Source organism: Mesoplodon bidens, assembly GCF_964165515.1.
Source record: "Mesoplodon bidens genome assembly, chromosome: 14".
Lineage (NCBI taxonomy): Eukaryota > Metazoa > Chordata > Mammalia > Artiodactyla > Ziphiidae > Mesoplodon > Mesoplodon bidens.
In genome coordinates this window covers 51,264,844-51,287,749 of record NC_138170.1, presented here as the reverse complement: position 1 = coordinate 51,287,749, position 22,906 = coordinate 51,264,844, and the positions used below count along the sequence as shown (strand labels likewise).

The 22,906-nt window shown below is 48.5% G+C and overlaps 1 protein-coding gene across 2 annotated transcripts in view; it reads left to right on the top strand.

The window, feature by feature from the left end:
• EPAS1 (endothelial PAS domain protein 1) overlaps nucleotides 1–22,906 on the top strand; it is an 89,101-nt gene that overhangs the window by 53,107 nt on the left and 13,088 nt on the right. For both annotated transcript variants that reach the window (XM_081254038.1, XM_081254039.1), the window contains 5 exons: nucleotides 5,153–5,304; nucleotides 5,726–5,810; nucleotides 9,232–9,350; nucleotides 9,454–9,659; nucleotides 19,343–19,449. In XM_081254038.1, the coding sequence (XP_081110164.1) occupies nucleotides 5,153–5,304; nucleotides 5,726–5,810; nucleotides 9,232–9,350; nucleotides 9,454–9,659; nucleotides 19,343–19,449 (669 nt within the window). The remainder of the gene's footprint in view (nucleotides 1–5,152; nucleotides 5,305–5,725; nucleotides 5,811–9,231; nucleotides 9,351–9,453; nucleotides 9,660–19,342; nucleotides 19,450–22,906) is intronic.

Genomic DNA, 22,906 nt, shown 5'->3' with positions numbered 1-22,906 from the left:
GCAGAGCTGGCTTTTCACTATAAAATTGATTTTTGGCTTCCCCCATACTCATATGAGGTAAAATCAAATTCATTTTACATGAGAGCTAGAGGTCAATGTGCAGCAAGCTTTCTAAGACAAATGTCAGGTTTATTATTAATTCACTGGCATTTGCTTAGTGAAGACATCAGTCTTAATAAGAGATTATGATTTTCTCTTCTCTAGACTACTAAGGGAAAGACATTAAAATGTGGGACAAGTGATTTTAGTTTTTTGCCATGACCTTTTCATGCAGGACAGAGTGAGACCAGAGGGAAAATTGTGGAGGCAGATATGGTTTCTGGTGCCCTCTTAGGTACCCCCGTTCGGACTTCTTTTCCCAGGCTTTCACCTCTATTTTTTTTTTTTTAACTGTCTCACCCCCTTGCCCCACTCACCCTCCAAACCAAGGCCTTTTTCTTTCCTGTTTGGTGAAGAGCTGAGAGGCTGATTCACGCTAGGATGTTAATGGCTGAGAGCAGCTAATCGTACAGTCTCTTCTAGAGATGCTTTGTTCAGATCATTCCCTTAACTTAAACCAAAAAAGTCTGGTCAATCAGCAGGTATGTACTGACCCCAGCCCGGCACGACATCTTATGAAGGGTAACACAGAGAAGTGAGATAGGATAGTAAGTTCTGCACAGAACAAAGGAATGAATTTCTCATGGTGGACTTTCAAAGCCCTTTGGGAGGCCTGCAAGGTCAGATAAAACACAGTGCCTTCTGCCAAAGCTGTGAGGGTAGCCCAAGCCTACTACCAGGCAGTGGTGGAGTGTAAAGGTGGGGCTAATGACCCAGTAAGTGATTCAGAAATAGTTTCCTCATGGCTTGACTGGGTCTGCTTTTGCAGTCAGCACACCCAGGGCCGGGCGTAGTTGTGGGTCTGTGGGCCGGAGGGAAGAATTGGTGTAAAAGGAAAGCCCTTTCATTGATAACTACCCGGTGACACATCTGCACCGGGGGATCACATCAGGGTGGTTTGAAGACCAGTCAAAACACTCCTGGAACTTCTCAGACTTAGGAACAGAGGTAAAATAACCCTGGTGGAATAAAAATGCACCCTGAGCAGCAGCCCTGGGACGATCTGGTCCCAGAGGTCCGGTCAGGAGCGTTTGCCCTGCCACCCTGCCCGCTTGCCCCAGACGCCCAGCTGCTGCTGCTCCTCGGGTCCCGTCCCCCCCTCCACCCCCTGCGTGGTGCTGCCTGAAGGAAATGCGCGGTGCTCCGGAAAAAGTGCTCCGAAACCTCAGCCCGCGCATATCCTGGCTGTGGGGAGTCATCAAAGCCTGTTTACCGGGGCTATTTTTAGCATTAAAGAACCTTGTTGTGCTCCTGGGCCCAGCATGCTGCATCTCGGCAGAGTGCCTCTGAGCTGCATGACCCACCTCTCTTCTCTGGGGTCAGACCCTGAAGGGTCCTGGGAAGCAAGGAACTGAGGCCTGGAGCCCAAGGCAATTTAAAGACCCTGCTGAGGGTTTATGGAGCACCTACTGTGGGTTCCTCTTTATTCAGCACCAAGGATTTCTTCTGGATTGTTGTGCAGCCTTACGGCGGTTCATCTTTCTCTTCCCCACCAGTCTGTGGATTCCCTGAGGGAAAGGATGCTCTTACACCTGACTTTCCCTAGGACAGGACTGAGCATCTAGTAAGCGTCACTTGTTGACGGATGACCTGACTGATTTCCTGCTTCGTGCCCAGCATGGGGCAGACGTGTAGCAGGAGCGCAATAACCACGTAGTGAATGAAGGAATTTTCTATGTGCTTAGCACTGAGTCAGAGATTAATGATCCAATCAGAAGATGTGATGCTCCCAAGAAAGGGCAGGGGAGAAGGCGGAGCCGTCTTCAGCCAGATGATGTGCCTGAGCCCCTGGCCCCTCGGGTGAAGGGTTGCCTCTGGCCCTGCAGTTTCCACCCTCAGCTCCAAGCTGACAGCACGCTGGCCAGGTTCCTTCTGAAGCCCCCAGGAGTATAGGCAGGTGCTACGGCAGCAAAGCCTTCCACGGACGAAAGAGGCCTTGCTGTCCCAGGGTTCCTGGGGGCCAGCCTGCTGGCTTCCTGGCCCCCCAGCCGTTGTGACTTCAGTTCCAAGATGTTCTGTTTCCATTCGTGGGCCCTGTGCACCCCTCTCCCTCCCTCCTGGAGGCCAGCTGGCCAGCTGCTACAGCCAATTTCGCCACCTCCTGGAAGCAAGTGTACTGGGCACGGATGGAAACCAGTTAGGCTGTGTCGGAACTGTTAAAAAACAGGAAATTTTAAGCAGAACTATTTCCTCTGGGCCTAGTTAACCCAAATAGGGTTGTCTTGGGATTACTCCAGATTTTGAAGTCAGTGTTGCCACTGAGATCAAAGACATTGAAGAGAAGAAAATCTCAATAGGCCAGAAATCACAGGGCTGGCCTCTGCTGTCTGGAGAAGGTGCTCACCTCCCTGGTGTGATTTTTAACAGTGCTGAAAACCTCTCCTCACCCATCCCCCAAATAGGTCACCACCTGCCAAACTTGGTTGATTTTCCCGGCATTAGGGTCACTCGTAGGACCTTGAGTTAAGGCAGTGATTCTCCACCTGCGGTCTTAGGGCCACCAGCATCCACATCACGTGAGAACTTGTTAGAAAAGCACATTCTCAGACCCCAACCTGAGACCTGCCGACTCAGGAACTCTGGTCAGGGGGCACATCCAGGGTGGCTCCATGACTCTGTGTGACCTGTGCGGTCCCGCACAGAAGGGCCCTGGGCATGGTTTAATGTTTCAACAAGAGGCCCCACATTCTTACTTTGCACTGGGCTTGGAAGTCCTTGTTTTAGCAAGTTCTCTTGGTGATTCCGGTGCACGCTCCAATCTGAAAGCACTGAGACAAGTCATGGTCTCTCCTGAAGCCCTTGTTTAAATATAGGTGTTAACCCAGAGCACGAACATTGGCCGAGGCACCACCCGCACCTGGAACTTTGGTTCACTATCATCAGTTCAGCTAACCAGTTAGATGGCAGGCACCCGAAGCAGGGATCAAGTGTGGGTAGGTGTGTGGTAAAAAGGCCATTCCCAGACAGTCTCCTCTCCCATAGGCTAGCCACCTGAATCAGGTTATGAAGAGGAAAGAACGTCCCTCATTTCATTCTACCATTTTAGCAAAACAGAGGGAAGTCACTAGGCTACTACTCTGTATGGCCCAACTCTTGGCTCTAAAGGCTGGCCTGTCCCTGGGCAGCATGAGTGACCTAGGCACATTCACCGATCCTGTGTCCTGAAGGTGGATGGTCCACAGTGGTGCCACTGAGGCCCCTTGGTAGGAACATCTCCTAATTTGGATTTGTTCTTCTTGAGGAATAACAGCAAATGGCCCAGAGCTTAAATTTAGGAGCTCAAGGGAAAGGAGAAAAGAGAACCAAATAAATCCAGTGCCCTTGCAGAAAGGCCCTTGAACCTCATTTCACAGCATCCATGTGTCCCTTGCCAAGTGGCCCCTAAATGCATTGCATTTTACATTCCCTAGAACAGTCTCAGTTTGAAAGACTCCTTTTTTTTAGTTAAGCGAATGTTAACGTTTATAAGTGACAAATTATTCTCTAATCCTCTTGTTCTGTAAATTAAGGGAGGCATACTGGGCTTGATGTTTGTACTGGCTGAATACAAATTTTTATAAGTAAATGTATATTTGGAGTTAAATAATGAGCTAGGAGAAGCAGGGCTGAAACAAAGTTTGTGGTCTGAGCCATAAGAGCCAAGGGTCTGGGGCCTGAGAGCTTTATTTGCTGGGACAAGAGCTGAGTCTGCCTTTTGCACATAGCAGAGGTATACTTCATAGGCCAGGGTTCCTCAAAGCCCTTGGCTGGGGAGTGGACGCCTTCCCAGGTTGCCCCTAGCAACCACCTCTGCAGCCTGCCACCAGCACAGCAGCAGCCGCCTCACGTGGCTTCACACCTCTGGTCCTCACTCCAAACCGCCTTGCACGCCACTGCCAGATGAATCTCCCCAAAGCAGTGGTCTGAGATGCCACTGCTCCAGGCCACTGGACCCACCTCATGAGGCCAGTCGATAAGTCTGGGAAATGGACCCTCCTCTTCAGCCAGGTGGACCTGTCCTCCGTCCCTGGAGGGAGCGTTCTCCAGGCTCTGCCACCTCCATGCTTTCCAGTGTCGGCCCAACCCACTAGGCCCAGAAAGCCTTCCTTTCATTTAACAGAGTGAGGTCCCTGTTTTTCATGCATGTCTTCAAATGCCCTTCTTTAAACAGTTGTCTCTGACCACCCCACAGCAACCCCCCTCTTCCTATGAACGCTTCAGCACTTACTGTCTATATGCCTCTTGGGTGCCCGATTCTGTCAACCTGAAGTTTTTACTTAGATTTGTGTCTCTGTGTGCCACACAGCCCCCGTCCAGGTTTTGAGCAATCTGAAGGCAGTGACAGTGTCATGGAGGGGGAGAAGGGAGAGAATCATGATAGTTCATACGTTTTAGGCATTTTACATATGTATTTATTTAATCCTTACAGCTCAAAGAGATGGGAATTATTATCTCTATTTAACTGATGAGGAAACTAATATTCAAAGAGGTTGTTACTTACTCAGAGTCATAACAGCCCAATAGGAGGAATAGTCCAAAGCCTATGAATGGTTGCGAGTGTGGCTTCTGTATTCAGCTGCCTGAGTCCACTAGCTACAACCTCTATAACCTTGGGCAAATGACTTAACCTCTCCAGGCCTCATCTGTAAGATGAGACAAAGAAAAATAGTACTTTTACGCCACAGGTGTCTTGAAGGTGATATAGCACGCTCAGTGCAGTACCTGATATGCTGCCATTGTTCAGCATCCGTTAGGGAGTATTACTGGTCTGACGACTCCTGTAACTGCCTTTGCATCTGTGACCACTGCTGCTGCCACTGCCACTGGTGCCACAAGTCTGCGGCCACAACAACCGTACTGCCCGCAAAGCTCCTGTCAGGGTGTCCTCTGTGCAGTGCTGTTCGTCAAATGCCTGCTGCTTGAGCCTGTGGTGGACACTTAGATGGTTGGCAGTGTGCGTTTCCAGAAAAATCCACTTAATGCCTTTGAGCCATCCCTGGCAGACATCCGTCCATGCCAGTCCCATCTGCTTTAACACATTGATGCAAGCTGTCCAACCCCTGTCTCTTTCCAGTTTGCTCTGAAAGTGAGCCTGAAGCTGAGGCTGACCAGCAGATGGACAACTTGTACCTGAAAGCCTTGGAGGGCTTCATTGCCGTCGTGACCCAAGATGGCGACATGATCTTTCTGTCAGAAAACATCAGCAAGTTCATGGGACTCACACAGGTGACACCCTCCTCTGGCTCTTTCAGAAAGGGAAAGCATTTCCACTTGGGGGTAGAAATTAGTGGAAGGTTCTGATCACATCCCTCCTGACCTCTCCTTGCATATGCCCACCCTGCTTCTCTCTGATTTCAAGCCTCAAACCTCAGGAACACACTGAGAACCCCTGGCATTGGGCTTAGCATTGCTGATGGCCACCCTGGTGGACAGCTCTGCCAACTGGATTAACAGAGCCACCCTTGTGAACCACATCCGTCATGAAGTCTGTTACACCGGTGTGTCTGTGGACCTGTGGAGTGGAACATGAGAAGACCTGATTTAGCCTCCTCCCTCTCTCCAAATGTGAAAAGGGGGCCCCGCTTCCTCTTGGAGACTTCTTCTTCAGTGTTAGGAATAATGAAGCCCAACCTTGTTTTTGGAACAGGTGGAGCTAACAGGGCACAGTATCTTTGACTTCACTCATCCCTGTGACCACGAGGAGATCCGTGAGAACCTGAGTCTCAAAAATGGTAACGTATTCTTCATTGCGTTTCTTTCCTTTTCACACCACCTGGGAGGGGATCTGCCTTACCTTTGTCTACAAATGTAGGATGGTTGGAACATGGCCATCATGACCTAAAAAAAACTGACATCCATAAAAAACCCAGCAGAGCCTAGGAGATGAGATCGAGGGCCCTGGAAGGACCCTGTACTCAAAAGGGTCTCTTGCTGGCTCTTCCTGGGGCCTGACATCACACTCCTAGGGCACTCCTTAAGGTTAGGACACTGTCTCCAGAAGGTTTCATCACCTGAGCATCCAGCATCTCTGCCAAATGACACCACCCAAACCAATCAGCTCATCTGTGCCAAAATGTTCATGGGAACTGTTGTGATTGTCCCTAAGACAGTTGTGTAACAGACTGCCCCAAACATAGTGGCTTAAACAGTACTTTTATTAGCTCTCATGATTCTGCGGCTTCTGTGGGTGGTTCTTTTGCTCCATGTGATGTCAGGAGGCTGGACTTGGGGGGATGACCAGAGGGCTCACCCACACCTCTGGGACCTTGTGGCCGGTAGCTGGAGGCTGGGGCTCGGCTGGGATGAGGGCATGGCTGGACCTCCCTCTCACTCTGGAAGGTATTGGAGCCTCTCCCTCTCCACATGGGGTCTCTAGGGTAGCCAGACTTCTTACACGGCGGCTCAGGGCTCCCCCAAAGTGCAAAAGTAGAAGCGGCCAGGCTCTCCGAAGGCTTATTCCCGAAACTGGTACAGCACCACTCTGCCTCGTCCTGCTGTTAGAGTGAGTTACAGGCCAGCCCCATTCACTGTGGGAGGGAACTACAGGAGGCCCTGAATACTGGGAGATGTGGCTCATTGGGGCCACCTTTAGAGACTAGCTACCCCGGGAGCCAAGGAAGGAATCTGGCCTCCTGGTGATAAGAAATGGGACAGGTAGTTTTTGATGGAGAAGAGATTTATAAGGTCTCGTGCACTGCACCCTTCCTGTGGGGCCTCCAGCAGATGCTAGTGGATTGAAGGGCCTATACAAGCAGAAAGCACTTTGCAGTGACAATCAGAGCTTGCTGCTTCATCTCTTGTAACTGGGGACAGTCAGGCAAAAGCACAGATGGGCATATTGTCAAGTGGACTGAAGCTTTGAGAAGAAGGGGACTTAATGACTTTTGAGGTCCCTTCTGAACCTGAGAGTTGATCTCTGCCCTGGGCAGATTGTGCCCGAGTCTAGACATCCCCTTTTCTATCCCTCACCTGCCACTGCCATGGGGTGAGGGCTTGTCCAACCTGAATGACAGAGGCAGTGGTATCAAGCCTGCAAGGCTTTGCTCTTATTACCACACATGCTGCAAAAGCAGACACTTCATTGGCCCACTTCTGCCCTTGTTACAGACCGAGCCTGCAAAGCGCAGGATTACCACCACCTCTGCCCACCCCACCACGGCCTCCCCGCCCAGTGCCTCTGCTCTCCCTCCCGAAGGCCACCTGGCTCCGGGCGTACACAGGCTGGGGAGCACTCTGGGCTGTTCACTGTCTTCTCTGTGCCGCTGAGAAACTCTTGTTTGGTTCTGTGAGGAAGGGGCTGCCAGAGCTTCTGAATCCCTTTCTAAAACAGGTGCTAGAAGCCCGAGAAAACCAAAAAGTCTCTATTTCTTCTCTGCTCTGGAAACCCTTGGGCCCTTGGGTTCTCAGTCTTAGTTCAACCTCTGACCCTAGTCTCAATCTGACCATGTGATCTGAACCGAGTCACTTCATTGCTCTGTTCCTGGGAGTCTTTCTTTTCAAAGTGACAGTATTGGACCAGGCAAAGTCTAGGACCTTCCAGCTCCCAAGTGCCGTGATTCAGCAGAACTCTACTCTTTTGATCCGAGTAGAACTTTAGATCTCTTGGTCTCTGTGTTGAGGACTTGGGATCCAAATCAGTGAATCAGCAAAGCCTTTGAAGGTGCCGACCTGAATGATCTGTAAGCCCAGGGTTAGTGCGAGCACCCAGAGAAAGATAAGGCTGCGAGGCTGGTGTGGAAGGCTTTGAAGGCCAGGAATTGGGCCTCGGTCCTCTTCCTTGTAGACAGAGGGGAGCTGGTGGAAGTTTTTGGGCAGAGGTGGAGTAATCTGTTTGGAGCTGTGTTTAGAAATATTAACCAAATGGCAGGATGGGGAAGACTCAGAAGTTAACAGGTCAGGAGGCCATGGCCCTAACCCATGTCACAGCCACAAATGAGTCCTTCCAGCCCACTTCTCAGCACCTGAGCTGGTGCTGGTGCTGTGACCAGGCCCCAAGATACAGGAATGTCTCATGATGTGCAAACCCCACTTGTGGGAATTAGAATTGTAGGAAGAAACATAATTGATTATGGGAGAGATGGTTTTTTAATCATGATGGAGGAATATTCTCTCTTTAAAAGAAAAAAAAAGATTCACCATCTGGTCTGTTACTTAGTAGGCTCTCCTAGGGTTGTTGAAGATAAATTCGAAGGTGCCACAATTCATTCAACACACAGTGATTTGGGGCTGTGTCACCCAAATAAGTCACAGCCCCCTGGGGGTTCAGGTGCAGAAGCTGCTGGCCATGCCAGAGGGAGGGGTGTGATTATTTGAAACAAGGCTCTAGTCTGTTCTGAGATGCTGGGCAGGGGGCAGGAGTGTACCTTGGAAGATCCAGGATGGCAGAATTTAGACATGGACAGGGGGGCTCAGCTGGCAGTTACTGCATTCATCACTTTTTTTTTTTTTTTTTAAACAAAAAGTGGGAGAGGTTCTGAATGGCAGGCTATTTGGAGACTCTAAGGAAGGAAGCAATCTTGTTTGTCTTGGTGATTTATTTAATTCTGGCTGAGAAAGGATATGATCTGTGTTGAGTTAATCCTCAAGGTGAACTTGCTCCCCACAGGAGATTTGGACCAGCAGTCTCTCTTGAGCCTTGACCTGTGTCACCTTAGGGAGAAAGCAAATGGTGCAGCATCCTGAATGCAGCCATTGCAGGTTGAAACTAGGGCACTGGAGGGACAGGAATGAAAAAAAGACAGGGGTGTCTAAGGGACATTTCCAGCCCGAGAGGCTTATCCCCTTGGAGTAATTGTGGTCTTGCCCAGACTGTCCCTTGGAATTCCATCTCTGGAACCTGGACCCGCCCCGGGAGAGGTTTGCTGAGATCACGGCCGATGGTCACTCATCGCCTGGCCTCTCTGGAGTGCGAGGTGCAGTGGGAGATAACACACTGGAACAGCCCCGACCCTTCAGCAGTGGGAGACGGGCTGGAGATGAGCGAGCCTTGGCCCACAGCCAGGGTGGCACGGAGCATTCAGGGCAGGCTGCGCGTGCTCAGAGAGCCGCTCCTCAGGGAACACACACACACGCACGTGTTGCCCTGAAAAACTGGCCCCCCCTCTGAATACAAACACGAAACTTCAGCTGGCTCCCCTACCCTTCTCTATCCAGGCTCTGGTTTTGGGAAGAAAAGCAAAGACATGTCCACAGAGCGGGACTTCTTCATGAGGATGAAGTGCACAGTCACCAACAGAGGCCGCACCGTCAACCTCAAGTCAGCCACCTGGAAGGTAGGACGTCAGGCCTGGGTTGGAGTACCGAGTGCGCCCCCCCACCCCCAACCCCGCCCCTGGCTCTCGGCTCCACGTCTGACCCTCCGCGGCTGGTCTCCAGGTCCTGCACTGCACGGGCCAGGTGAAGGTCTACAACAACTGCCCCCCTCACAGCAGTCTCTGCGGCTGCAAGGAGCCGCTGCTGTCCTGCCTCATCATCATGTGTGAGCCCATCCAGCACCCGTCCCACATGGACATCCCCCTGGACAGCAAGACCTTCCTGAGCCGCCACAGCATGGACATGAAGTTCACCTACTGTGACGACAGGTGGGGCCCGGTGGGGTGCGCGCGCGTGTGCGTGCGTGCGTGTGTGTGTGTGTGCGCGTGCCTGTGGTCGGGGTGTGGGTCTGTGGCATTAATGTTGTATTGCTGGGTGCAGGTCACTGTTTCATCCCATCAGTGCCACCAAGGGGTTCCTCATACCATATTGGGCTGTCCCCTGTTGTCACAGCAGAGCTGATCTGGGGTGCAGCTGCTGTCATGGTGGATCGCGGTAGTGTGTACACATTCCTCCACATACGTGTCAGCCTCCTAGGAAATCTCCAGGCCACTCTCCCTCCCCAGGAGACGAGGGTCTAGAGATCTCCATTAGCACCCCCAATTCAGAGGCCAGCTGGGAGCTTTGGTTTCTGGCCTGGAAGCTGCCCTACGGCCGCGTGGCCCCTGTGTGTTCTTTTCAATGAATGAGCTCTTTCCTCGGCCTTTGCTCCTCCTGTGTCACCTCCATTCCAGCCGCTGTCCAGTCTACTTGGGAAGGTTTTTCAAGGAAGGGAACTAAGCCAGACCCTAACCCCCAAAGCCAGGCCTAACTGGAGATTCTCTTATGAGAGAACATAGTGGTGGTTAAGAGCCTTGATTCAGTGAGATGGCCTAAGTTCCAATCCAATAGGAAGCGTTTGGTGTTAGCTGTGGTCCTCACCTAAATTGCTTCATTAGAGTAGTTGAAAGAGCACCTAAGACTGCACATGTAATCCATGTCACTCTAGTTTCAGCTTGAGGAGAGGCTCGAAACAGATGGGGAAGAGGCTTGGGTTGTTGTGGAAGGGGCGGGAGGGATAGCTCTGACTCCCTGCTGCCTGTCCTCTGCCCTCCCCTCTGTGCCTGGGCATTGGGAACATGGGCGGATCGGGAGGTGGAAGGAGGAAGACAGGGAAGGATAGATGCCGTGGGCAGTGGCTGCCATCAGAGAGGGAAGGACAGGCCAGGAGCAGGGGCTGGGCCGGGCAGGCCTGGCTCGAGGAGCCGCCACTGCAGTCTGCTGACTAGTGCATGACCAGAGGTGGCCTTCAGGGATCTCACCACCTGACCCCAGATTTCAGCAGTGTCCAGAGTTACCACGTTTGTCCAGAGTCACAGTTTTTGTGGCAGCTCTTTGCTGCTCCAACCTCTCCCCTCTCCCCTTCTAGGGTTTCTCCAGAAACCCTGAGATCTCAGCTTCCCCTTCTCTATAATGCAGATGAGAATACTGTCTGCACCTGTTTCACAGGATCAGTGTACGATGAGATGAGGGCTATGGAAGCGCTTTGAAAACCACAAACCCCGTAACTGATGGGAGGCTTTTTGTTCCTGCTGATGTCTTGCTCCCTGTTTTTGCCCTCCCCCAGAGCTAGTCTCCCCACTAACCTCAAGGGGCCAAGACTACTTCTGGAGGCATGTAGAGGCTGGGAGCCTGGAAGAAGGAGAGACCACTAGCAGGAAACTGCCTCACCTTCCCAGCCAGCAGGAAGCCAAAGACCCCAGGAGAGAGCTCCTGCTCAGCGGCCCCCAGGCCTGCCCACCTTTCTCTCTTCTGCTGCATGTCCCATGGGTGTCTGGATTTCTTCATGGGTGCGGCCCTACTTTCCAGGCTCAGCTGAGTTTCTCTCCCCTGATTCTAGACTGACCTGGTGTTGGCTGGTGCCACTCCAGGTTTAAGAACTTTTGTAAAAGTGTCCTTCAGTCACTCCTGTCCCCAGAGTGCTGGATTCAAGTCTCTTGGAGGTAGTGCGTAGTTCCAGATGTAGAAAGAAGCGCTCTAACCTCATAGGGAGAAAATGTCACATGTGAAGACTTGTGTCCTGAAACTTTGATACAGTCAGCGTTTATCATGGCTGTTCATATTGTCATTATTGTGATACAAGGATAATTAGAGAGATTATTCCAAAGGCAGGCACCTGAGAAATCCATGCTGTGTGTAACGTTGTTTCTCAGAGGTAGTCTTTGTATTCCAAGAACCATCCTGGGCAGAAGATACAGTTTTGTAATGTGCACCCCTCTCCGTAATCTTCTGAGACAAGAGAAATCCTGCCGCGTAGCCCACGTGTCTCCAGCTTCGAGGTGGGGTGGGGCGGTGCGGTGCTCCGCATGCCTTAGCCTTAGAGCAGCTGGAGCAGTGCTGACAGTGAAAGCTGCGTGTGAAGCACAGCCCTAATGTGACCCCAGAAGCACTGGGAACACCCTCCTGTCCTAGAAAATAACTCCTCATCCCTAGATAACAGAAAAGAAGGATTTTTTTTTTTAAACTTAAGACTTTGACCCTTGTTAATGTGAAGGGAAAAAAAAATCCTCTGGAAAGGGTAACTTGAAGTTATCCCTCATTCATTATCTTGTTTTGAATGAATTTCAGGTCGTTTCTTGAAAGCATCTAACCTTTGAGTAAAAGGAAGAGGGGACAATAACATGAGCAATTGGGTGCCTAAGAGTGGAGGAGGCCCTCTTCCCAGAAAGGGGAGGGGCCCTGCACTGACTTCTTGGTTTGGTTCAGGGCTGGTAGAGTCGATCCTGGCTTGACGGAACCTGTGATTTAGGGCTTTGTGACTCGGAGTGTGGAGGGTGATATTGCTTATAAGGTTTGCTAGACACAGTGCACTTTCAGCAGAATCTTGCCTTTCAAGAACCTAATTACATGGCCCAAACTCTGAATTCAGAGGTGCTAGAAAGATGGATGCAGAGGCATCTAAAGACACAGGATGCTGTGCCACACAGAAGTTGTGTTTAACGGATTAGCAGATTAGTTAACAAGGGCACAGACATGGCTTAGACAGTTTATAAAGTGACTATTTTAAGTCCTTAATACCTATGTGTTATTTCTCAATTGCCTTGATGAAGACTAGGATTTTTTGGTTTTGTTTACACTTTTTGTACTGGGCTGGGGAAGGATATACACACATTCATTCTCTCTCTCTCTCTCTCTCTCTCACTCTCTCTCACACACACACACACACACACACACACACACACCTCTTCCAAGATCAATGCTTCAAAAACCAACACTTATATATCATAGCGGGGTGGGGTGGGGGGCATTCCATTTTAATCAGGGAATTCACTAGATTTAATGACATCTGGCACACACGAGGGGCTGCGATTTCCCATAAAGGGGATTTTTCCCAATGGGAAAGTTAGGAAGAATCTGATGAAAATGTAAGGCAAGTAGAACCCACAAAATCACTTCTGAGGCTGTTTGGTACTTTTTCTTAGATGTATTGAGACCATAGACATAAACAAACAAAAAAAGAGAAGGATCATGGAGAAAAAGACAGGGGAGAACAGAGGAAAGGGGGGAGAGACAAATAAAATAGAAAAGAGTACTCTCATCTTGTGTTTAAGTCTCAGGTTTCCAAAATCAACTGAACCTGAAACAACTTATTCTGAAACATCTGAAGTTGAATAAAGGAATGCAGATGATTCAAAATGCATTCATCCTGCTCCTCTTAACAAAGGGTGAGAGGACCATGTCAAGTCCTGTATTAATGATCTGAAACAGCAAATATTGTTAGAAGTGAATTCTGTAACAATTTATATGTCAGTCACACTTATGTGTATATACAGTCAATTGCTCTAGATAGGGGGAGTAAAGTTGAGTAGCAGGTTTAAAGAAGAATATCCTGATTATCAGTGTAATGGATGATCTCGTCTCCATTTACGATTCAAATAGAGGTGTTATACTCTGTCTCCTAAAATGAACTGTTATTTATTGAGCATCTGCTGTATATCTAACCCAGTGCCAGAGACTAATTATATCAAAGAAGAAAAGAGATGATTCCTGATCTCCAAGAGTTTGGAGTTAGAGACATGAGCAACTTAATGAACCATTCACCCAAAAGGAAGACAAAAATTGTTCTCAAGTAGTTTAACTTTAAAACGGGGGCGGTTCTGGGACTTCCCTGGTGGCACAGTGGTTAAGAATCAGCCTACCAATGCAGGGGACACAGGTTCAATCCCTGGTCTAGGAAGATCCCACATGCTGCAGAGAAACCAAGCCCATGTGCCACAACTACTGAGCCTACGTTCTAGAGCCTGCGAGCCACAACTACTGAGTCTGTGCACCGCAACTACTGAGCCCATGCGCCGCAACTACTGAAGCCCGCACGCTCTAGGGCCCGTGTGCTGCAACTACTGAAGCCTGTGCGCCTAGAGCCCATGCTCCACAACAAGAGAAGCCACCACAATGAGAAGCCCGCGCACCACAGCAAAGAGTAGCCCCCGCTCATCGCAACTAGAGAAAGCCCGCACGCAGCAACGAAGACCCAATGCAGCCAAAAAATAAATTAAAATTAAAATTAAAAAAAATAAAATGGGGTGGTTCTTAAATTCACATGGAGGCGCCATCTAGTGGACAAAGAGAATAACTGAAAGAAGCCAAGCCATCAAGGAGAGTGGGGCAAATCTATAATGCATATAATCCCACTGTGATTTTGTGTGTTTTATGAGTCTTCCTGTATGTTAGAAATAAATTATAAAAGCAAATTATGTGGATGAGAGAAGTATCACTGGGGGAAAAGTTACCATAACAGTAAAAATTTTAAATTAACAAAGAGGGTCCTGTAATTTTTACAGATAAAGAATTTGAGGGCAGCCCTGTTTTGTCATTGGGTTAAGGCAGCGTAGGATGTCATAATATCAGGAGTTACAGTTTGATAAGATGCCTGCATTTCAAATTCTGTGGATCAAATCTGTGATGAATCCTTTTTATACGAAGAAGTTGGCAATAGTGATGATGATAAAAGTGAGGAGATAGTTGAGGACTGTGAAGAGGCTGTCAATAAAATTATAGACAGCCATGAGTTGTAAAACACACACACATCAAAACACCTGAGAAGCAACAGTATTAAAGTCTGAGAAGAAAATAGACTGACTTCGGGCAAATTAATAGTAAAAGATTATATACTTTCATTGTGTACTGAGATACATTTAACAAATTATTTTACTTTTTTTTAGAGGATAGGTGGCATCTTTAATTCAAAGTGATCTTTCAGACTGATATATTACATGTCATTTTTAGTTTCATATTTAGTGTATTCTAAATTTTTTTGCAGACATACACAGTAGTCTTTCTTTACCTATCTTATGTAAGATGTTATAGTATATTTCTTTAAATCCTTGAGTTAGAAGAAACTTTAAATGCTCTCCTTGTGCATCTGTGTCTCCTCCAAACGACGATGTTCTGAAATCAGCCCTAAGAAAGTTTGAACATATTTATGAGAAATGCTTGTATATCATCCTGTCTAATCTGCTTGAAATACTCCTTGGAAGAGGCAGCTTTACAAATCCTCTTTGGAATTTATTTCAAACTGTAATATTACATACCTCACAATTCAAAAACTATTCCTCTGCATGATCTGCTTCTCTCCTGCTACAATTCAAGGCAAATTTCCCCTTCTTGCTTGTGGGTTTCAAGGTAATGAAAGGCAGCTGTGGCATTTGGTGGCACTCAGGGTCAGTCCAGGATTGAGCCAGGGCTACCCTCCTATGTATACTATGAATAAATTCACTCCACCTGTAACACGTAACACTGATAGGATGGAAATTCATTATCCATTAACTATGGAGCTGGTTGTATAGATATTCACTTAACCGTGTACTACTGGAGGAAAACACAAGGCAAAAGTATTGTTGTTTAAAGCCAAGAAAATCTGGATAGAAATATATTAAAACAAATGTCATTGAACTCTGTGTTAGTGAATAGTTTGGGTATTATTGGGGGAATGCAGTTTCAAAGCTAAAAGCACATACAGAAACCAAAATGAGGTGAGTCAACTGTTGCCTAGGAGAGGGCATTGCCAGAAGGCAGGAACGAAAGAAAGCAGACCTTAATAAAAGGATGGTTTTATTAGCAAATGCATTCTTTGGAAAACAAATAGGTGGTTAGGAAGTACTTACAACTTTTATCCTCTCAAATAGTTTAAATGCTCTCTAACCGTCCACGATTAGTTTACTGAGTGAATCCTGTACTCCTAGGGAACAGGGGTAAAAACTGCAGCCAGACCTTGTCTGACTCCAGGCTTGGCGTGTGAAGTAGGGAACTTGCTGCCTCGTCCCTCGTGGGCGGGCGCGTGATGGAGCCGGCTGAGGCCTGCGCTGCATTCCTTCTGCCTAGGAGGCTACACGGCACTGACACTGCAGCCCAGCCGGAGAGTCCATTTCTTCCTAGAGCTCAGCCACAGGTAGTCCATGTTGAAAAGGGCGTCACCACATTTTTAAGGGTAAAGAGCAATGGACGAGCAGTAACTGTCATCTTACATTGTGAGGCAGACCTGACTCTGAAATCCAGGGCCCAGCTGTCTGACCCACATACTTCCTTGGGGCGACAGTAACTTCAGATTGTAACCACCTTGTTTTCCCCTCTACATTCTCTAGTTTCTTTTTTTCTTTCTTCCTTCTGCCTCGGCCTCCTGGGGCTGCCTATCAACGTCTACATTTCTCTCCTCACCTCATCCTTGAGCTGGTTCTTTTCCTACTTTATTATTAAACAGGGACCTCTGTACTTCTCATTTCTGAAGTCTACTGAATTAAGTCCTTTTATATTTTCTTCCCCTTTACAAAGAGAACAGCACTACTGAGTTGACTTTCGAAATTTATGGGTGACTCCAAACTGATTTTATTTTTTTCTCCAGAGAGTCAGGGCCCCTTAATTAGAAAGAAAGAAAGAAAAAAATAGTTCCCCTGCCCCTGGTGAAGAGAGCAGATGAAATGGTGTTATCACAGCCCAGCTCCCGAGGCTTCCCTGGGACAGAGGGAAATGAGCAGGGAGGGCCCTTGTGTGCCGTGGAGGCCAACCCTATAAACAAACCGGGTTCGTTAGCCTCCCCGCTGGCGTCGGCATGCCTGCAGATTGAGGGCAACGACCATTAGCTTTGAGTTGGGGTTTCCTGGTTTTGTGAAGTCTGACCAGTCGAATGTTCTTCAATTGTGTTTGGGGTATGTGTATTTCCCAGTTTTTATAGTCGTCTGTTTAAAGGCATGAAGGAGGAGACGTTAAATATTTATTTTAGTTGACAAGATAAATGAAGGCTGCTACTGGGAAGAGAGCTGGCAATTCTGAAATCGAGGTTTGTTTGTCCACTTCCAAAACATGCCCATTGTGTGCCTCTGAATGGATGGTACATTAATTAGATGAAGAAATATTTTATTTGAGGCTGATTATAATAAACATTTACTTTGAGCATTTTAGAAGATTCTAATCTTGAAAGAAAGTATGATCTCTTCACGGAGTGGAGTCAGATCTTTCCCAGAACAGCCTCATTTTTGAGGGTCTCTAGGAAACTCTAGACCTAGTTCAGGAACAGAAGTAGTTTACCTGGCACATTGGTGAGCCTGTAAATGGCCAGCCCGTTGTCAGCACAGCCCACCGGTGGAATTCTGATTCCCAGGCGAAGGCTGAAAGGCATGGGACCCATCAGAAAAGCTACATGGGCACAGGAAAGGGCGGGCCAGCACTGTGCGGCCGTCTCCTTGTTCTCCCTGAATCTCCACCGTGGCTAAGGTGCCATGAATGCCAGCCCTGGAGGTAGGCTGCCGAGGAACATGTCTGTTGCTGATGAGTTCAGAGACCTCTCTGCTCGGGGCCAAGTGAGGGGACAGATCCTCCTGGTGTGAGACCAACTGGCTGGTGCGGGTGAGCTGCTGGAATCTCGCTGGAGAAACCTCCGCTGGGCTAAATCAACTGAGACCTAAGCTTCTCAGCTCTGTTGTGTTGCCCGTTGTTTGACAAAGGCTTTAACCCCCAAGTCTCACCTAGGCAGAGAATTTGCCTCTTCTCTGCCCACTTCAACACCAGACACACCTTACGGAATGGAGAAAGGATGGATTGAACATCATGAGGGCTGTGCTGAAGGCTGTGTGTGTGCATCACCATGCACTGAGACAGGTGACCATGCTCTAGGAAGGAAAGTGGACCATTAGTGCCCAGGTTCCTTAGCAGTGCTGGGCTAGACAGGGCTCTGATTATACCTTAGGCCCCCAAAGACTATCCGTCCACTGGTCGGCTACTCTAGCATTTACTGAGCACCCGTTGTAGCAGAGGCCAAAGGAGAATGTGGTCCCTGAGCTCGGGGCTTGGCAGCCTAGGATGTGGAGAGAAGCATACATAACTCCTTGTGACATTGTGTTTGCCTGTTAGGACTCGATGAGAAGGGGAACCTGGAGAAAGCTCCAGGGCCAAGGCGAGACCTCGAGCTGGCCCTGTCATCATCAGGGCTCGGAGGAGAGAAGGCCTCAAGGCTCTGCGGCAAGCGTGGGTTTGCCAGAGGGGGGAACTGCGAGGAGAGGGGTCTACCGGGGAGGGGGGACCCGCCACGCTGCCGATCAGCTGCAAATCACTGCTTGGAAGATGGAGACGAGACCCTGGGGGCTTAGAAGTCAGGTGGAGTTTATTTACTCTGGATGTGGTTGGTCCTAGGTAAGCTGGGGATGCTTACATAGAGGGGTGACAGAATGGAAATAATATTTTAGGATGATTTCGTCTGACCTGTGCAAAACCCGTATGGAGCGGGAGAGAGGAGGAGAGACAGGAGACCAAGGAGCCACGGCGTCTGCTTTCCTCTCCACACTGTTCCTCTCCAGCGTGGACAGGTGACAGGGCTGTGCCCCCGGAGTCATGTATTCCAAAATAGAGCTTGTAATGGTGAGGATATAGCATCACTTCTAGCTCGTGACAGGCTAAGTAAACAAGACAGTGAGCCGGTTAGAAAAAATGTGAGAGAACAAAGATGATGAGAAATAATGTTTAGGTATGATGTGGGAAAGCAGTTAATCTGGTGGTTCTTGGGCAGGGCTTTGTTTATTTTAATGATTCCAGCACAGAGCAGAGGGTCCTCAGAAAGTTGATTCTTCACGGTTCTCCACATTTGCCTTTTCTCTGCCCACTTCTTATCTAAGGCAGACACCCTACACGGAAGCTGCCTATTTATCAGAGTGTAACGAAGAGGCACATTTCTAGGACTATGATTTTGTATCTGTTCCTCTTGGCACCTCCTGCCCTCCCTCCTTTCCTTGAGATAGAAAGAGCAAGTAGAACCCATGAAGGCAAACCTGACGTCTAGGAGGTATCTGAGGTCACCAGGCACGACCTGAGGGGAGAAGGTTTAAGCGCAGACAGGGCTCTACCTGCCTGGGTCCCTCCTCAATCCGTGGCTAACACACATGCAGAGGCCACCTCCATGCTTTTCCCAACTTGGGACCACATAATTTTCACTTTTCATTTATATCGCCCTCTGCTAGAATAAGCTGGAATAGTCAGGATGTTCCCATTTTCGTTCTTGCTCTGTCCCCGGACACTTGTGTAGACATCAAGCAAACTGTCTACCCTCTCTGCATCTCTGCTCCCTTGTCTGCAAAAACTGTGGGTAGGGGGCAATGAGAGCCCCTTCCAGTGGTCACTGGAGCAAGGCACATGTGTCTGTTTGGGGGTGGGAGGTAGGGAGCCCCTGAACAGGTGCTTTTCCTTCCTCCCAGACACAATCCAGGAAGGGCAGGAAGAGTGGAGGTTCGGTAGACCCACAGTTGCAGGTTGACCACCATGTTTGTTGTTGTTGTTGTTGTTTGCTTGGATGAATGGTACGACCGGGATGTTGGGAGTGTGTTTCATTGAATGTGTGCATTTGAATTACCTTCTACATATAGGTCCTTGAGCCCCTGCTCATATTCATATGGTCTTTCTCTTCCCCCTTGCTTTTTTAAAAAAAATTTAGAATCACAGAACTGGTTGGTTACCACCCTGAAGAGCTGCTTGGCCGCTCAGCCTACGAGTTCTACCATGCACTGGACTCAGAGAACATGACCAAAAGTCACCAGAACTGTAAGTTCCAGGAATGCCCTATATGTCTGTGGAATCTGGCCTTGAGTGGGGTGTGACTGGTGAGAAAGGAGAAGATCCAGTCGCTTCCTTCCCAGAGCCATCATCTCATGTGGCAGACAAGACTCATGCCCTCAGGATGGTTAGAGAACCAAGGCTGCCACCATCCTGTGTGACATGCTCATGCAAATTAGGAAAAGGGCACTTTTGGTAGGGGACACACAAACACACCAAGGCATACAGCCTGGAGAGTGGAAGGTGGGCTGAATCTCAGTCCCTACTTACCACCTCACTGAGCACACTTATGCAGTTCACAGTCTGCTTAACCTATGCAACAGCCCCGTAGAGTGTAATACAAGACAGCATGTAATCAACTTGGGTTATGCGCTATAGAAACATGTACATCCATTCAAAGAAGAGGGCTGGGAGAGTTCAGGAAAAGAGAAGACAGGGCACTTGAGTTGGACCTTGAAGGATGGGAGAGCATTGGTCTAAACAGAGGTAGAGGTTGCACGATACCAACCTAATAGACGTGTTGAGGTGAGCCCTGGTTTTCCAAGAGCTTGCTTGCTGAATCAAGAGAACACAGCTGGGGAAGGCTGTCCAGGCAACCCAGTAATGGCATGTGGAAATTGTGCCTTGCAGCTTGAAAGAAAACCTGAATTATGAAAGGATTCTAGAACAGGGCTGTCCAATAGAACTTTCTACAATGGAAATGTTCTTCATCTGCATAGTCCATAGGTGACCTATGCTGTATATTAAATACGTCTAGTGCAACTGAGGAACCGAATTTTTTAAATTTAGTTTTAATTAAAGTAGCCACACTTGGCTAGTGGCTACCATACTGGACAGGGCAGTTCTAGTGCATTTCAGTTGACTATGTTCCCAATTAAGGCTTCCCATTTGCAGGTGATCCAAGACAATTTTCTTGAATCCATACAGCCCATCAACATGCAAGGACTATGGGTTTATAAGCCTATACCTGGCCTACTGGGGGGAAAAGAAATTGATAGGATTGATCCCTGCCCTAAGGGATCTCATTTCTGCGGAAGAAGGAGGGCTTTGGGCTCTGTGGGAGCATGGTGGTTCATACCTTCCGCCTCAGTATCTAGCATAGTGTTTGGTACAGTACAGGCACTAAATGAATGACATACCCAAGGGCAAAAAAAAAACATATTTGGGAAAGAATGCTTCCAAATAAGTGCCCCCAGTGCAGATCAGGGTACTGAGAGGATTACAGAAGGATTTAAAATGGGTAAGTCTGAGAAGATTCCCAGTGGCCCTTTTGGTCTTGGACTCCAAGGATTAGCTGTGGCCTTGGAATGGCAATGAAGAAAATGGAAGTGCAGTTATTTGTCCATTGTTCCTAAATCCGTCCATCCATCTATCCCAAGGTTAGGACACCTGAAGTTCAGATCAGCAGGCCATAAGCTGTATAGAAGCACAGTTAATATTCTCTTAAGGAATGAGATCTTCTCTTTCTAATTGGTTTCTTTGCTTCGTCCTCATGGCTTTTGGGTTTGATCCAACAGTGCAACAGGGCCCCTAATGATATCTCAAAGAAGTTTCTCATTGTGTTCTCCAGCAAAAAAAACAAACAATCCAGCTTCCCCATTCAGGGACCCAGGGATGCGGGAGGGAGGTGGAGGTACTTTTGTGTGCCCATGGATGTGGCCCAGCTCTAGCCTGCCCCAGCTTTGAAACTGTAGGACGTGGCTCCAGCCTCCGCTCTGGGACTCCCCATGCTTTTCTGGCCCATGGTGGTTTCAGCTCCCAAAGTCATCCTGGTACTGGGACTCAGGGACCTGGCTCTGGCCCAGCTTACCCACTGATTCCCAGTGCCTGGCTTTCTGGGGCTTCCCTCCTTTAGATGTAAAACTGGGGAAAAGCCTAGCCTTCCTTCTCAGCCAAGGGTGAGTCAGAGTAGAGGACAATAGCAAAAGTTTCTGGAAATTCTTGCAGGACAGTATTGTACTTTACCTTCTGGGGTGGGAAAGTAGAGGAAACTATTGTCAAAGAGAACAAAAATGATGGCTTCTCACTAGGCCTATGAAAATGATTTTCTTTCCTTCTCTTAGAAAATCTTTGATCCTTAAAACAGAGCTGGGGTAAAAAATTGTCGTATTAGTTTTCTGCTGCATCCAGGGGAAATATGGTGCAGATTTATTGAATCTGTGGTTTTAAGCATTAGGCACACTTAAAGGTAATTCACAACCCAAATGGAAATCACAGGTTCCCTTCTTCCCCTGATGGAGCCAAGTAAAGCAGCTCTGAGCTCAGAGGCCTCTACTCAGCCAGCCTGAATCCAGCAAAGGGAGATCTTCATGGGGTGGAAATTGGGTTAATGCCAGCTAAACAGACGCATCTATTTCTGTTTCTCTTTCCCTCTTTTTTCTCTCTCAGTCTTTCTCAATCTCTCTCTCTCTCTCCCTCTCCCCTTCTCTCCCCCTCTCCCCCCTCCCCCCTCTCTCCCTCCCTCCCTCTCCCTCTCCCTCCCTCCCTCCCTCTCTCTCTCTCTCACTCTCACACTCACACTCACTCTCACACTCACTCTCCCTCTCCCTCTCTCTCCCTCTCCCCCTCTCTCCCCCTCTCTCCCTCTGTCTTTCTTGTTGGGTTTATGCAGATAAAGTTGCACCACAGACCCACACTCATACTGTGGAATAACTGGAGGCCCAGGCTTGAGGCTCATCCAGGTTTACACACCAGCATCCCGAATTTATGCACGTATGTGTGTCTTAGCCTGTGAAGGTTTACCGTTGAAATTACTGGGGAAGCTCAGACCTCAAACCAAATTTAAATAATTGAAAGCCATCATTTCCAAATGGGTTAGTAATTTATACATTGTTACCCTCAGAAGGTAAGGGTTTGGGGGAAGGGGGGTTGGTTTCTCTTTGTTGTGTGAGGACATTATGTGCTCTTAGGAAAACAAGATTAAAGGCCATAAAAAGCCTATCTACCAAGTAGCAGGCCCCTCACCCAGGCTGGCATTAATGAGCAGATGATTAGAAAGCTGGTGTAATTATATTCTACTGACAGAGCAGGCCCTCGCCTGCAATCGCTAGAAATGCAGTTAAAAACCTTTGCTCACTGCACTGTTTAATCAAAAAGAATAAGATCCCTGAATCTTGTCTGCATTAAGAATAAGTTAATAAGTTAATGAATAAGTTAACTCCAGGCACTTGAAATTGTGCAAGAATCATGTCTCTCGGGCATGGGAGCCTCAGTGGGGTAGATAAAGGGAGATGAGGGAGGACAGAGTTATTTCTTTGGCCAAAGGGTCCATTGATGGTTCAGGACAGCAGCAACCACCAGTTCAGTCTTCCTAGTGAAGTGTCGCCCGGGGGCGTGTAGTAGGAGGGCACTGTACTGCGGGCCACAGGCTGTCGAGTAACCCAGACTGTTGTCCTGTGTGATGTAAAGCAGGTCACAATCCCTCTGGCCTTAGTTCCCTCATGTT